Source organism: Scophthalmus maximus, chromosome 14, assembly GCF_022379125.1.
Source record: "Scophthalmus maximus strain ysfricsl-2021 chromosome 14, ASM2237912v1, whole genome shotgun sequence".
NCBI lineage: Eukaryota > Metazoa > Chordata > Actinopteri > Pleuronectiformes > Scophthalmidae > Scophthalmus > Scophthalmus maximus.
This window is the reverse complement of record NC_061528.1, coordinates 3,374,871-3,390,872: the sequence shown is the minus strand read 5'-3', so window position 1 is coordinate 3,390,872 and position 16,002 is coordinate 3,374,871. Positions and strand designations below refer to the sequence as shown.

Below are 16,002 nucleotides of genomic sequence, written 5' to 3'. Positions count from 1 at the left end.
AGAGACGGACAACCATTCACTCTCACATTCACACCTACGGTCAATTTAGAGTCTCCAATGAACCTGACCCCATTCTGCATGTCTCTGGACTGTGGGAGGAAGCCGGAGAACCTGGAGAGAACCCACGCACACACGGGGAGAACATGCAAACTCCACACAGAAAGGCCCTGGTTGGTTTGACCCGGGACTCGAACCCAGAACCTTCTCGCTGTGAGGTTCTAACCACTACGCTATGTCAAATCAATCATCACATTTCTGTAGAGAATCCAGAAGGAAGTGTGGTTCGTCTCGTGGTTCCACTGAGATTTGACTCGCTGGTCATTTCAAAACGAGGTGTAGGAGAATGTGAATCGCACTTCATTGTTTATGAGAAGATGCTCTGGCTGTTTTTTTTGTTCGAGTGTCTTCCCCCCTCCCCCCCCCGGAGCAGATCTCTTCTTTTGGTTCAGTAGAAGCCGCACACCTGCACAAAGTCGTGACGCCACGGAGCTCCTCGTCGGACGTGGACGTTGTTCACGCACAGCGGGTCCTCTCGCCTGCAACAGATTCAGATATCTGTGAATGACCCGCGTGTGTGTGTGTGTGTGACCGTGTGTGTGTGTGTGTGTGTGTTTGCGTGTGGTGTCCACACGCCCCCGCCCCCCGTCGTACCTGAGCGCGGGGAACTCAGACAGACAGACGGACTTGAAGTGGACGTCGCCCTGTCGGTAGAAGCGGGCGCCGGTGTTCCGCAGCGCGATGGAGTGGATCTCGCACAGGGCCACGGGATGAGCCAGCACCGTCCTGTGCACCGTCGTAGACGTCTGACTGGAACACACACACACACACACACAAGGTCACACAAGGTCACACGAGCAACGTCCATCACGGCGGACAGTTATCGTCGCCTCCCGTGTTTACTACTCAGACTGAATAGAAGTACGACCAGGTGGACCATGAATCCCAAAAAGGCGGTTTCATTCGTTGTTCTCGTGTCCCACGTCTCCTCGAAACGTGTTCGCTCTGGTTCATTGTGTTCGCTCTGGTTCATTGTGTTCGCTCTGGTTCATTGTGTGTGTCCGCAGGCGACCACAAAACAGATTTATTGACTCTTTCAGTAAATTCAACTGAAAAATAAATAGAAGTGAAGTGAGCCCTTGTGCACGTGCAGGCACTTTCCCGCCCTCTCTCTCTCTCTCTCTCTCTCTCTCTCTCTCTCTCTCTCTCAGCATTTCCTGGCTCAGTCTCTTTGCACCTGTCTGGGTCTTTACAGTGGAACACACTGTACCACTCGTCTCAAAAATAGAAGCGGCCCCCGGCTCACCTTGTTTCACTGTTGGAAAAGTGAAAGAGAAAAAGAGAAGAAGATTGTCGCTCCGCGCGAGCACCGGGATGAGGAGAAGAGCCGGCGGCTCTGTGAGAACGGGCTCCCGCCGGGAGTTTGCCGCAATCAGTCCCAATGAAGGCTGTGCAGCAGACAGAGCATTAATTAGACCCTCTGCCCTCCCAGCAAAGTTTCAAGCGTCACACTCGCGCGTGGCTGAGTCGATTCCCGTGACGTCGCCATGACGTCACCATGGCGACGTCACTATCTCGGTTTGAACATCACAGACATTTTTGGGGGGGAGTTTGATTTTTGACTCATCCTGCGGTTTTCCTTCTCACCCTTCCTCCTGCAACTCATTTGTGTTCATTGAAAATTCTTGAAAACTTCCTCTCGTTGCACACATGCATGTATATGGACTTTTAATAATCGGACTTTGGGTGAGAGGAGCTGCAACCATGATCAATTAAATCCCTCAAATTGTTTTTTTTCTTGTTTGCTTTGCTTGATCAACTTTTGGCACTTCAATTTTTTTTTAATTACTTAAAATGTGATTTAGTTGCTGGTTAATTTTCCGTCAGACGAATACTGCTGAATTGTTTCAGTGGTGAAGTGTTGATTGCATTATAAATGTGCAATCTGGGCTGTATCGTGACGCTGTGATACGCTGTGTGAGATGTGGGCACCCACAGCCGGAGCCTCTGCTCGGTTCCCAGGTTCTCCGTCCTCAGTGTCACTTCCACCTCGGCGCTCTTGTCCAGGGGAGAAACCTCCAGCTCCAGCAGGATGTGACGAGCTGAGCGGGAGGAACAACAGCTGGTTTTAAAAAACACACATTGAAGAATTTCTCTTCTGACGAGAAGAAAGAAAAAAACTGACAAAGACATTGGCCGTCTGAAAACAGTCTGATCCCACGAATACGTTTGCACCAAACTACCTGCAAATCTACACCCATCAAGCTCACACACACACACACACACACACACACACACACACACACACACACACACACACACACACACACACACACACACACACACACACACACACACATACACACACACACACATACACACACACACACACACATACACACACACACACACACACACACACACACCACTCACACACACACACACACACACACACACAGACAAACACACACACACACACACACACACACACACATAGACAAACACACACACACACACACACACACACACCACTCACACACACTCACACACACACACACACACACACACACACACACACTCACACACACAGACAAACACACGCACACACACACACACACACACACACAGACAAACACACACACACACACACACAGACACACACACAGACACACACACACACACACACACACACACACACACACACACACATAGACCAACACACACACACACACACACACACACACACACACACACACACACACACACACACTCACCACAGAAAGGTGCTGAAGAGGTCGTGAGAAGGAATAGCTTCTGCTCTTTGGGGATTGGAGATATGGTTATTCCACTGTTTTCTGATAAACCTGAAACACACACACACACACACACCCTGAGTGGGGGTCACGCTGTCGGGCCTCCCAGCGTGTGTGGTCGTATCAGCGAGCTGAGGCGATAAGAAGCCGCCGTGTGACGAGACCAGAGCTGCCGCCTGACGCCTGACCTGCCCCGTGATACTGTTGCTTAACAGAGACTGAATGTGCAATTCATATTTTCATTCTTTTTACAGTTTGATGTCTCTCTGCACTTTCACTGCACTTTGTGTAGTTCCTGCGTCTTTCATCCGTGACTGTAAGTGAAGCATCGGTTAAAGAGAATGTAGATTCAATCCATCAGTCAAATAACTGAAGTCAATCACTCTGGCACAGAATAATGTGTCCGACATAATATACAATTTTTCATTTTCCAGGAAGATAGTGTCAGATCATTGCTTTTTGAAATAACAACATGTTATATTTAATATATGATTTATAAAAGACTTTAAGATACAATTGAAAGTTCTGTAAAAACCATCAAGCAAATGGAAATTAAATTTGAGAAAGTAAAATCTCACAGAGAAACAAAATAAACTTAATTTTTTAGTAAAATGAATCTACCTCATTTATGGAGGAACAATTTCCTCCATAAATCATCCCCACATCTTTTCACATTCCTTGGATTTTTCCTTTAATTCAAATATTAATATTTTTGATGGAGAGAGAGCCCGAATGGCCTTTTAGCCATTGGCTATGAGATTGTTTTAGTGGATTTTCCCTGCATATAGCAATGATATATTTAGCACATAGATAACAAAAAGCATACTGCAAAAGTCATAGTTATTATATTGCATAAATACCAGTTTGACGAGAGGTTTTCTATGTCTCCAATGTCACATTAATATGTTTTTTTTTTATTCTAGAAAGACAGATGACATGAAAAACTTTCATATATTGACCGACTAAACTCCAGAGAGGCAGATAACACTGAATGAATATGAGTAAAAAGGCATAAAAGAAGGATTTTACTTTTAAATCACTCAATAACCTCGGCGTATTATCACCTATGGTCGGACACGTCCCCTTGAAGACGTCACAGTCCACACACTGCCCCGTCAGGAAGTCCTCGTAGTTGGGGCAGGGGACCCCCCTCAGGGGGCAGGAGCCGTTCAACGCACTCAGGTAGACGTGCAGCGCCCTCATGTGGTCACAGATCACATAACCGTACACTGGGAAGTAGATGAGAACTGACAGCACACACAAACAAACACTCAGGGAGCCAGACGTCTCAAAAACAAATCACAGTATAGTGGAGTCTGGATTATCTATTGTGATCTAATCACGTATGATCTGAGTCTTATTCATCACTGTCGGGAGCTCGTAGTGAGTGATGAACTTACTTGAGGGGAACCTGGAGCGGGCACATCCCGCCTGGTCCTTCCCTCCGTTCAGGTAGAAGTCCACGTGACCCACGGGGATGGAGATGCCGAAATCTGATGCCGATTCACAAAACCTCGTTAATACCGTGGCAAACATTTTGTCGCTGCAGCTCTGCTCTTTAATTTTCTTATTGTTCGTAACTGTAACCTGTCTTTTTTTGGGGGGAGTTTCAAAACACCATAATATATAAGTTCTCCATATGTTTTGTATGCACAAATATGACTAACTAGTAACTAAAGCTGGTAAATAAGTAGTAGATGTAGAGTGGTAGGATGGAAAGACTTGTGTAAAGTACAAGTACTTCAAATTTGAGTATTATTATGATGTTCTACTAATTTTTGCAGTAATAAGGCTAAAAATTATCTTCTTATAAGACATTATGTACAGTAGCCCAGGTGATGTGTTGACCTTCCTCACATGGAGGTTAACAAAGCCTCTGCTGCAGACGACGACAACAACAACAACAACAACAACAACAACAACAACAACCTGACACGATGTGCAGCCTCGGCCCCTGATGGCAAATTAAAATGAATTAACATATTTAAGGCTTCATGGCAAATTTAAAGGTTGTCTGCTCACAGTCAGAGTCCGTGTGGATGGCGTCGACGAACTGAGCGTCGGTCGGGTCCAGGCGGTCAAAGGTGTCGGCTCCTTTGAACATGGGTCCTGCAGGATCGAGGCCTGGGCGACGAGGACGAGGACAAAAATTCCAGTCAGCACGTCGTGTGCACATTTAAACTTGCACAAGTTACAAGTGGGCTGCACGGAAGAAGGTTCTGGGTCCGAGTCCCGGTTCGAACCAACCAGGGCCTTTTCTGTGTGGAGTTTGCACGTTCTCCCCCGTGTGTGCGTGGGTTCTCTCCGGGTTCTCCGTCTTCCTCCCACAGTCCAGAGACATGCAGAATGGGGTCAGGTTCATTGAGACTCTAAATTGACCGTAGGTGTGAATGTGAGAGTGAATGGTTGTCCGTCTCTGTATGTGGCCCTGCGATAGGCTGGCGACCTGTCCAGGGTGAACCCCGCCTCTCGCCCAATGTCAGCTGGGATTGGCTCCAGCCCCCCCGCGACCCTTAAATGGATAAAGCGGTAGACGATGGATGGAAGTTACAAGTGTCCCCACTCTGACAAATAAGAGGTGACACAAACCAGTGAACAGTGGCGTATTGTGTCGAGCTGGCGGACGTCTTATCAGAGTGTCGTTGTCCTCTGAGGAGCCCCCCGCTAATCTCCCAAGGTCACGTTGAATCACACACACACGTTCACAGGCGAGAGGCTCGGTGAGGGGCTTCCGAGCGGCGGAGACCTTCGCGGTTCGGTACGTTTTCTCTACTTTTTCTTAATATTCAAGGGCTTCTTTATTGTTAAAATCAACGAGGAGCACGGATGCAACAGGAGTGAGATCTCCTCGCCAAAACCTTTAATTTCGGCATCTCCAATGATCTTTTGGGACGTGACCCACACTCACCTGTGATCCTTCCGATCTTCCCCTCGAACAGTGTCCCCACGAAACCGGCGACGTGCGCCCCGAGACTGACCCCGATGAAGTGGAAGGTCTCCAGCCTGCATCCGTGCTTCTGTCGGGGACAAGATGAGACAAGAAGAGTGTCCCTGTGGAACTGTGCGTTTCACATGCGTCTCCCACGAACAGACACATATTTGTATTAGGACACGTTCCATCAGCAGGACCGGGGGAAGTGGTAGGAGCGTGACCTGCAAGGAGGAAATGAGCTGTACTGTACAGGTATGAATGTGCCCATTCTGAAAGTACATACACAGTACACATGAGTACACATAGTATATAAACTCTACTGTCCATCTATGACCCCAGTGAACCATCAGTTCTCGTACCCTTGAATACGTTTGGGCCCAATTTTTAGTTTTAATGGAAGGAAACACATATTTATTCAGGAATGTTCATCTTTTTTATAAAGACAGTGTCAAAAGTGAGTCGGTGCATTGGGACCACTTCCTGTTTCCTTTGGGCTGCTGCTCACTTTGGCTTTAAAATAACATTCACTGTCACAGCAGCAGTTCTATATCATTATGGAACAGAAATCTATTAAAACAGCAAGAATCAATTTCTAATATGGCCTGAAAACCTTCCAGGCAACTTGATCTAAATACGATGGCGAAAAGATTTCTCTCAGAAAATCACTTCAGTACTACAAAATTCAATTTCAAATGTTAGATCAAATAAATTCAAATCCAAATGTTAAATTTCATTATTATTATTATTATTATTATCATGAAGCACTATTAGCAGCAGTGGAAACCGGCAGAGTCTGTACCACCCCCTCTCTCTCTGACCTGCAGTTGGTTGATGAGGACGGAGATCTGCACCGCCACCTCCTTGTAGTTCTCCACCACCAGGTTGTAGGCGAAGGAGGCGCCGTAGACCCAGTCCACCACCAGCACGTTGGCGTCCTGCGCCCGGAGCAGCGCCCGGGCCAGCTCCTTCACCCAGGACGGCTTACTGCCCATGGCCCTGGACATCATGGAACGGATGCGGGACGGGGGGGCGGGTCATGGTACGGATGCGGGACGGGGGGTCGGATCATGGTACGGATGCAGGACGGGGGGTCGGGTCATGGTACGGATGCAGGACGGGGGGTCGGGTCATGGTACGGATGCAGGACGGGGGGTCGGGTCATGGTACGGATGCGTGACGGGGGGTCGGATCATGGTACGGATGCAGGACGGGGGGTCGGGTCATGGTACGGATGCGTGACGGGGGGTCGGGTCATGGTACGGATGCAGGACGGGGGGTCGGGTCATGGTACGGATGCAGGACGGGGGGTCGGGTCATGGTACGGATGCAGGACGGGGGGTCGGGTCATGGTACGGATGCAGGACGGGGGGTCGGGTCATGGTACGGATGCAGGACGGGGGGTCGGGTCATGGTACGGATGCAGGACGGGGGGTCGGGTCATGGTACGGATGCAGGACGGGGGGTCGGGTCATGGTACGGATGCAGGACGGGGGGTCGGGTCATGGTACGGATGCAGGACGGGGGGTCGGATCATGGTACGGATGCAGGACGGGGCGGGTGGAGGAAGAGGGAGGAAAAGCATTTGTTGGTTTGAGCGTAACACAATTAAAAAAAGGGCGCACCTCAAATTTAAATTGTCTTCATGGGGCTTAATGTTCCTTTACAGGAGCTGAGTTGAAACCATTTTTGAATCATGGATGTTATGTTGTGATATTTATTTTGCATGTAAAAAGTTCCGAGCAACGAGAGGACGTGAGGGGGAATCTAACAGATGACTGGTCAACTGGTCGTTTACAGATTCTGGTTTTCATGTTTTTCAGTCTCACGACTGTTTTTGTTCATCGTTTCGTTTCACTTTTCGCAGAATTATTCTTAAAAGTTCTTGTTCTATTTTTTGGATTATCACTCAGCTTTGTTTGGGGAAAGCATCAGCACTTTTTCTATCAGGTATATTCTTTAGAGAATCCTCTGTAGATTACACACTTAGAGAACATAGACTGAGATGACTTGACTCATTTGTCTGGATTTACTGTTTGCCCATGAGCTCTTTCATTTGGGATTCAGACCTGAAGTCTTTTTCTCAAATATACAGTACGCCATCCAAAATCCTCGAGTATATATTTAGATTTGTCCTTTCCCCCCCCCCGAAGATGAATAATTGCGCGTCTTACTTTATTTAAAGCTTCTGTTTAAGCTGCAATTAGAAGGCCCGTACTTTCATTTCATGGGGACTTTCCACAAATGACCCACCGTGTCCACTTTGTTAGTCTGGACTTGGGGCCTGGGTTTTCGGGAAGTATGGTTTTAAAGGCCCAGGAAAACAAAGTTTTAACATGAAGTATTTATGATGTGTATCAATATTTAACAATCAAATGATATTCAAAGATCCAAAAACCACCATGAAGACACACCACCGGACAAACCAGGTTTACAACAAACATGTCTCTACTAGAACATTTCAGATTTCTGTGAAAGCTTTATTCTTCCACTGTGGTGAATTGGCTCATTTGTGCAATGAAATTCATATTGTTGTGTTTTCCACACATAGAAACAGTCCTTCTTCTCTCCCTGTCAGGTCCACGTTGGCCTACAGTGGTTCTCGACCCGGTCTAGACCTGCTCTGACGTGGCGGACGACAGTGAACTCGCAAGCGTCGTCAGGGAACCTTGAGGGCCCCTGGTCTCACCTGTACCCGTGGACGATGACCTTGGTCGGCCGGGAGGCGTTGAAGTAGGACGGCCGCTCGCCGAGAGACTCCCGGTCGAACCTTTGCGCACAGTCCACGTTGCTCCTGGTCAGCAGCAGGTACTGGACCTGCAGGTTGAACCTCTGCTGCCGGTAACCGAGCCACGTGGTGTTGTTGAGGTCGGCGCACTCGCCATGCGCCCGTCTCTCCTCTGCACCTGGTGGACGAGAAGGACGTTGTGGTGTTTCTTTAAAGTCAAACGCTGAAACATGAAATATGTGTTTTGCATTTGACAATATTTAGGCTCCGAGGTTGGGAACCACTTGACTGAACAACCGCACTATATACGATATAAAACCTATATAACGACTGTATAAAGATGGACGATATGACAAAAGTGAGGCCAAATCATCTGTATCGCCCCCTGGTGGCTGGCTGCAGTACAGGTTGTAAACTCCGCCTACTTCACGTCAGCAGATGGGACATGGGCCAAAGTAAAAAATTCAGAAATCTGTAATTTCAGGTAGTTTCTTATCACACTGTGTTCGTGTTTCTGATAAGTTTGTTTTTAATTTGTCATGTGATGCTTAGAAAACAAGGTGAAGCTACATGATTGACAGCTGAGACTGACTCGCGATTGGTCGGGTGCAGAAGTGGAGTTGTGGCGTCCATTTTAATTGGGAAAGTATTAACACTTGAACACATAATGTCACATATATACAGTATATTGGTCACAGGAGACATTTTACCTTTGCTTGGTGATACTTTAAGTACATTTAGATGAGAGTTTGATTTTGAATTTTCTTGTAATGGAGCATTTTTTTATTTTGTTTTGCTGGTACTTTTACTTGAGTAAAAGTATGGTCACATAACTTACTGATACTTCTCGGTTAAACTAGGATGAAGTCATTGATCGCCATGTGTTCTTTATCTAGGATAATGATATTTATTTCTACAAGTACAGTTACTTGTTTTTTGTCTTAAAAAACAAACCTGGGAGGCGATAAATATACATTATTATGGCCTCATTATAGAAAAAAAGGACCAACTTCAGACAAAAACAAAATCCTTATTTCAGTATTTCTATCCCTGAACCTATACGTCATCCATCTGTGTAGTGAAAAAATCATGTCGGATTTCCAAATGTATCGGGCAATTTTCTATAATTGAAACGGACCAATGACTGAATAGCTTCACAAGACTGCATGACAATAAGCCAGAACGACAGTTTTTAACGGGCGTCCGAGACAAGTTTGAAACTACTGCGTGAACCCAATGCTTTGTCACACAAAGTGATGTCCGATCCCCTTCGTGGGCAGAGCACTCACCCGGCGCCAGCGACGCGATGCAGACGGTCCACGCGCAGACGAGGAGGAGGAGGAGGAGGAGGACTTTGTGTTCCCGAGGCATCGCTGCGGCAACCGAGCGGCGAATTAGGGGGGCGAGTGAGCGTCGCTGCCTGGGAGCTTGAGGTCTGTTCTCCTCAGGGCCCACACCGGTGGTGGCTGGAGATCACTCTTGTGTTCAACTGGCCACGCAGGAATCCACAGAAAAGAAATGTTTTCGACGATCCCGGCCGAGTTTGCTCCCTTTCCTCTAATTCCTGCAAAGCTCCGAGCGTTTGTGCCAGGAACAAACCCTTGCCCCGTGTCCCTTCGGCCTGTCCTCACATTTGTCGGGGACTTGTTTGTTTTCTCTTCTCCTTGTCTGTACCGGGCCGACAAAGCGCCGGGAGCTCTTTGCCTGGCGGAGAATCTGTGACTGACCTCATCGATGTTCAATGGCTGTTTGTTCAGAATGCTGGACTCTGGCCTGGGCTGCCCACTGCCGTGTGTGTGTGTGTGTGTGTGTGTGTGTGTGTGTGTGTGTGAGAGAGAGAGAGAGGAGAGGAGAGGAGAGGTCACCCTGTCGTCTGAATAGAATCAATCCTCAGCCCATTGATTGTTCCACTATCGACGCTCTCTTATGTAATCTGCGCTCTTATATTGCAAATATGCGGAAAAAAAATACTTTATTTCTCCCTTGATCACACACGTGCATCTTCAAATTGCAACAGCAACAGTCCCGGGTACATCTTGTTTCTAGCCGTGAGGTATAATCACACACGCAAACAATGTAATCCTTCCCAGGGAAAAAAATGGGTCAAGGATATCGCTGGCAGCGATTTGTGATGCGTTGCACTTTGTCAGTCGAGATTAAGAGCTTAACTGTATTCAAGAAGTCCGTGGCAAAACAAAAAGGAAAACACATTTGAACTCTTTGCCAGCCGCTGGTAGTTTCTCTGGAGGGGAATGAGGTCAAAGTCACGAGTGCCGCATTTAGTTTTATTCAGATATTATTTCACGTTGTCGATGAGAGAAGTGTGGCAAAAGAAGAAAGAGGAGCAAGGTGCGATAAAAACAAAAATGTACAGGTAAAAATCAGGGGACAGACATATGTCAGCAAGGAGCGTGAAAAAGAAAAACATATTTCCATAGTTCTGTGTGAATATGAAGGATATGACATGGATCAGATTTTTTTAGTTTCTTGTGTAACTGGATTGCAGCCGATTTGATGGCACATATTCATTTCTGTATGGAATTACTACACAAGTTAATAATAACTACTAATAACACTTAATATAACGAGAACATGAACTCATAGTGACAACACTTATTCAGGATTTCATCCAACATTATTCATGAGTGGATTCAACGCGTCATGCATCAATTATGAATTAGGTAATCAATGAATTGATTACTTACATCACCGTGTTTTATTACAAAAAACATTTATTATTAAATTTGTTTATGGTCTCCAAGAAATTACATTCATATACAACTGAACTGTTTCCTCAGTGAGATCGTGGTAACAACAAACATGATACTGCAGAGGAAATGAGGACATTTTATGGATGAATGAATACTGTACTGCAAGAGTGGCTATTTTGAAAAAGTGTGAATATTTCATGTTCAGTATCAACATATTTGCAACTTGCCAAATACATTAATTTAAAAATACTTTAAAGCCACGGTGTGTCACTTTTGTAGTTTTCTGGCGGAATCTGGTGGTAAAAGTCGCAAACCGGAACCAACCGAGCGACCGACAGGGGACACTTTATGACGGCGCACTGCTGATTCCGGTGCGCCGTATTCTGGAACCGTTTTGTGCAACAACCGCACTCAACACGACGTAGCAAACACGGAGACTCACACGGAGGTCGGGTCCACCTGATGATTATACATATTTGAACACATAGTTATTGACAATATATCCAATTTCTGGCGAATAAGTTCGTCTAAACCTTACACACTGTAGCTTTAATCGAACAATTTGCTGTTGTTTACACACGTGACTTCGTGAGACACGGTCGATATGCTGCCAACATCTTTCAACCGAATCATTTAGCTCTGATTCGCTCCCGCTCCTTCGGCAGCTGCGACGCGAGCCACTCGGTGGTGTTCTTGCGCGCCTCCTCCCAGCTGTATCGGGGTTCGTATCCCAGGTCCCGCTTGGCCCTCTGGTAGGAGAAGGTGAACGGCGTGTTCAGCATGGTGACGAGCTGCCGGTTCAGCGGCGGGGTGACGCGGAGCAGCGGCCGCAGCATCAGGCACAGCATCTCCAGCACGAAGCAGAGCGCGTAGAGGAGGCCGAGCGGCAGCGGGAGCTTCTCCTGAATGCCGAAGCCCAGAGGCGACAGCACGACGTGGTTGAAGTCCGAGTAGCTCACGGGCGGCGTGTCGTCGGCGATGAAGTAGAACTTCCCCCCCATCGCGTTCCTCTTCTGCGGGTCCTTGAGGCCGCGGGCCGCCTGCAGGTGGGCCGCGGCCACGTTGCCCACATAGACGGGGTTCACGCGGGCCTCCGGTAGGGACATCCGCAACAGAACGTCCCGGTTCCGGATCCCGTCGCCCATGTGCCTCAGCAGGAAGCTGCAGCCCTCCCCGAAGATGTACATGGGCCTGAGGGCGCAGGTGGCCAGGCGGCCGCCGTTCCGGAGCGCCTCGCCGTGGGCCAGCAGGGTTCTCTGCTCCGCCTCCTTCTTGGTCTTGCTGTAGGAAAACTTGAGGGAGCAGTCGTACACCGTGTCCTCGCTGCCGTTGACCAGGGGCTCGCCCCGGGGGTTCGGTCCCATCACCTCGATGGTGCTGGTGTAGATGAAGGACGCGATGTTCTCCTGGAGACACGCCTCCAGGAGCACCTGCGTCCCTGCAGAGTTTAAAAACAGATCCCAGATAAGACAAACTAACTCTTTGCATGGAGGCCATTTTAACAACGGACAGCTAGAAAAGCTGCTAACTACTGATTGGTTGAAACGTCTAAAACTGACTCATGTCAGACACTAGAACTTTCCCAGGTGTCATAAAAGTAGTCCGTCTTCCAAATAATTTAAAATCCAACATTTGATTTTACTCATAAAAACAGATATCAATCAATCATATCTATCTATCACAGAGTTACGGACAGTCAGAGCTCGGAGCCCTGCCATAACTTATGTTTTTTTAATAATAACCCAAATGATCTTACCAAGCCCCCAAAAAATATGTTTATATGTAATATATCTAAGTTGTGTTCAAATGGAAACACTGAAGTTCACGAAGTTAAAGTGGCAGTTACAGTTAAAGTGTTGAGAGCATTTTAAGTTTTGGTTCATTACTTTGTTTATTGGTTTATATGTATATTCTGTGTACATTTGGAAATGGAGGGGAAGATGAGCACAATGAAAGCTATTGAGGAGTAGAGTGCTGAAACTAATTTTTGGCGATTTATGTCGACTAACGTTTCGACTAACACTTGAATAAAAATAACTTGACCGTAGCATCTCTCTGACTCTGCAACTCCTTGAAAATGTAAGTGTAATAAATACAGTTATGTCTGTTGAAATGCGAAGCAGCTGAAGTGTCGGTTGAAGTCAAAAGAAAAACGGTGTTACATTTATTTGGAAGTGTCAGTCGCTGTGTGAGGACTGGAAGAGATGGTTGTGCAATAGTGGAAAAGTAAAAATTGGAATCAGCAGAAGCGACAATCGGTAAGCGAAGTCATGAAAACAGGTTGAAGTGTTTTACCTTCCACCTCATCTACGTGTCGCATGGTTACACATGGGATGAGACATTTTAAACAAGAGGGAAAAAAAATGAAGTGAGAGTTAAATATATAGCTGGATTGAAGCGGGAGGCCTTTACCTTTGACATTGACCCCGTAGATTTCACTGTACTCCACCGACTCATTGACGTCGATGATGGCCGCGATGTGGAAGACGACCGACGCCCCGCGACAGGCGTCTCTCACGAAGTCTCCGTCCCGGATGTCGCCCTCGAAAACACTCAGCTTGGTGTCGCCTCGGCAGCCTGACACAAAGTGAAGCGAGAATATAATGGATTGGTCATTTCATATATGCATATAAATATATTTGTATATATATATATATAAATATATATATATAATGACAGTGTCTGCAGCTTTGGAGTCGATTGGTAAATTATTCCATAAGCCCAGTGGTATCGCAGTTGAATTGAGAGCAAGACTATTATTTTAATTGATGGCAAGATTGGAAAGCCAATAACCAATCCTCATTTCCATTATATATTTTGGCCCCAATTTTTTTTTAATAACGCTTCTTCGATTAGTCAAAGTGTAAATATGATAAAATACACAGCTGGTATTAAAATGTGTGGCCATTTGTCACGAAAAGCTGGACAATTTCGAAATGAATATGATCTAATCAATGTTGTTTTTTTTAAGTACATACATGAGGAAAAACCTCCTCTTGCACTTCTCAAACATGACACACGACAACGCAGCGCAGAGAGATTTTACCCTCCAGCGTTTGCAGGAGGTCCGGCTGTACGCGTTTGTCCAGCAGCCGAATCTCGGCCGTCTTCTCCTCCTCCAGCAGCAGCCGCACCAGCCTCTTCCCCAGGAAGCCGCCGGCCCCCGTCACCAGGCACACTTCACCTCTCAGAGACATGGCGGGAGAAGGGAGAAAAATCAAATCTGTCCTCCTCCTCTCCGAGATCCTTTCTGAAGAGTTCCGTCGGGAGCAAAAGTCAGTGGGAGAAGAGAGCGCGGCACCTTCTGCCCCCTCGTCCTCAACCCATCCACTTATGTACGCCCAGAAATGTAATCGGAAAAGATCTGGGCCGGGCCCAAGTCGCCGCGCCGCCGAGGAATGTGAGCTGCAGAACAAATGTGGGATGGAACCTCTTTTTTTTTCTCGTAAATAAGCCAAGGACAGTAGGAAAGATAAAGACCTTCTGTGTGTCAGGGGGGGGGGGGGGGGACGGGACAGACGCAACATGTGACGCAGAGGAAAACACGAGGCAGGAGTTGAGGGTTGATGGCAACTTAAGAGAGCAACTCTCAGAAACGACATTGTCTTCGTTCCGCTCGTTTGCCTGCTGTATGTTTTAAAAGCCTTCGGCGAGGACACCTGCCCTCGAGTGCAGTGATGTGACTCTGACCTTCTTTCTTTTTGTTCCACCCGTCTGATCCAGACGAACACTTGTCTCGGGGAGGGGGGGGGGGGGGGGGTGGGGGGGGGTGGGGGCTCCGGTGCAGTACGACGCTCAAGGCCGGAATCGGACCAATAACACAAGATGTGGCGTTTCAAGGTGACGAAACGCGCTCCGCTGTGTGGACGCCTCACCACCTGATCAATGATGGATTGAAAGTGGGTCCATAAATAACTTCGGTTCACCACCCCGCCCCCCCCCCCCCCCCCCCCCCCCCCCCGAAAAAATGAGCGCTGATTTTGTCATTCTTCAAATTTCCGCTCTTCAGCTGGCCGCCTGTACTCCGCCGGCCTTGGCGCCTGCAGGCCACATCGCAGCTGTCTGTTGTCCCACCCTTGAACGTTCAAGGGTAGAAGCGTCGCCATCATTCCCCTTCCGTCAGACGCGCCAGGACGAAGGCTGCCGGGACGTGTTCATGTCTGTGTTCGCTTGCTTCTGGCTGTTATCGCCACGGGGGGTTTGGCCTTCGCTGACAGAGGATAATAATGTGATTGCAAACGCAACATGGAGAGCTCGTCTCAAAACACAACACATTTTATCGTGACAGTAATTCAGCTTGTGAGTTTTATTGTTAACAGTTAACGACACATTGTACGAATGAATTGATTGTTCCTACTCGTACTTATTGGAAGAAAATCAGACAACGTGGAACGAGGAATCGACTGCGATTTTTTTATTTCATCTACAAACTGCAACATTGTTTGTTAGTGAGTGAAACTACAGGGTGCATTATACGTTAAGACAGTAATGATAATGTATGTTGGCCGTAATATAATATCTTAAATTCCACAATTTGTACAAGGCTCTATCGGTTGGGTTCAGTTTTGTTGCCCGGCAACGCTGAATTATCGTCTTATTGCAGCATTTTCCATTAGGGTATTTCTTCCTGCCGAACATTTATTTATATTTTCATGCTTTATTTTGAAATCGTTCTTGTGTTAAGTCACTGTGTCAACGCAGGAAGTTCAAAATCCAAGTTTCCGAAATAGACCACGGTTTTCGCTTCGGCAACATCTTGTGACTCTCGCGCCACAGAACTCCGTTGTCACCCACAAACCGCACCGCGTCTGATGTGACGACGAC

The 16,002-nt window shown here is 47.2% G+C and overlaps 2 protein-coding genes across 6 annotated transcripts; both read right to left on the bottom strand.

Annotated features, from left to right (window-relative positions):
- Positions 1-407: 407 nt before the first annotated feature.
- pla1a (phospholipase A1 member A) lies at positions 408-10,355 on the bottom strand. 5 transcript variants are annotated; one of them, XM_047337445.1, is made up of 11 exons: positions 9,757-10,345; positions 8,429-8,645; positions 6,561-6,738; positions 5,719-5,827; positions 4,833-4,934; positions 4,211-4,303; positions 3,875-4,039; positions 2,772-2,861; positions 1,994-2,099; positions 652-807; positions 408-536 (listed from the first exon to the last, which is right to left on the bottom strand). In XM_047337445.1, exons 1-11 carry the CDS (start codon positions 9,836-9,838, stop codon positions 446-448), a joined length of 1,389 nt encoding a protein of 462 aa, XP_047193401.1. In that variant the 5' UTR covers positions 9,839-10,345; the 3' UTR covers positions 408-445. The 5 variants fall into 5 exon arrangements, 4 of the variants coding, with proteins under 4 accessions (XP_047193401.1, XP_035460807.1, XP_047193403.1 ...); XM_035604914.2 differs by having other exon boundaries at positions 3,875-4,057; positions 9,757-10,341; XR_007032156.1 differs by lacking the exon at positions 408-536 and adding an exon at positions 1,304-1,445 and having other exon boundaries at positions 679-807; positions 3,875-4,057; positions 9,757-10,352.
- A 383-nt stretch (positions 10,356-10,738) lies between these two features.
- On the bottom strand, positions 10,739-14,628 carry hsd3b1 (hydroxy-delta-5-steroid dehydrogenase, 3 beta- and steroid delta-isomerase 1). The gene is made up of 3 exons (XM_035604923.2): positions 14,225-14,628; positions 13,591-13,755; positions 10,739-12,616 (listed from the first exon to the last, which is right to left on the bottom strand). The coding sequence occupies exons 1-3, from the start codon at positions 14,373-14,375 to the stop codon at positions 11,808-11,810; spliced, it is 1,125 nt and encodes a 374-aa protein (XP_035460816.1). The 5' UTR covers positions 14,376-14,628; the 3' UTR covers positions 10,739-11,807.
- Positions 14,629-16,002: the final 1,374 nt, after the last annotated feature.

What these genes read in the sequence shown, in the direction of transcription:
- hsd3b1 (XM_035604923.2), bottom strand. Translation starts at nt 14,375, where the DNA reads ATGTCTCTGAGAGGTGAAGTGTGCCTGGTGACGGGGGCCGGCGGCTTC. An exon ending in CCTCCTGCAAACGCTGGAGG is followed by an intron (nt 13,756 to 14,224) that starts GTAAAATCTCTC and finishes ACTTTGTGTCAG; the next exon opens with GCTGCCGAGGCGACACCAAG. An exon ending in CTACGGGGTCAATGTCAAAG is followed by an intron (nt 12,617 to 13,590) that starts GTAAAGGCCTCC and finishes TAAACTCTGCAG; the next exon opens with GGACGCAGGTGCTCCTGGAG.
- pla1a (XM_035604914.2), bottom strand. Translation starts at nt 9,838, where the DNA reads ATGCCTCGGGAACACAAAGTCCTCCTCCTCCTCCTCCTCCTCGTCTGC. An exon ending in CATCGCGTCGCTGGCGCCGG is followed by an intron (nt 8,646 to 9,756) that starts GTGAGTGCTCTG and finishes CTCGTCCACCAG; the next exon opens with GTGCAGAGGAGAGACGGGCG. An exon ending in TCTGAGTTCCCCGCGCTCAG is followed by an intron (nt 537 to 651) that starts GTACGACGGGGG and finishes AATCTGTTGCAG; the next exon opens with GCGAGAGGACCCGCTGTGCG.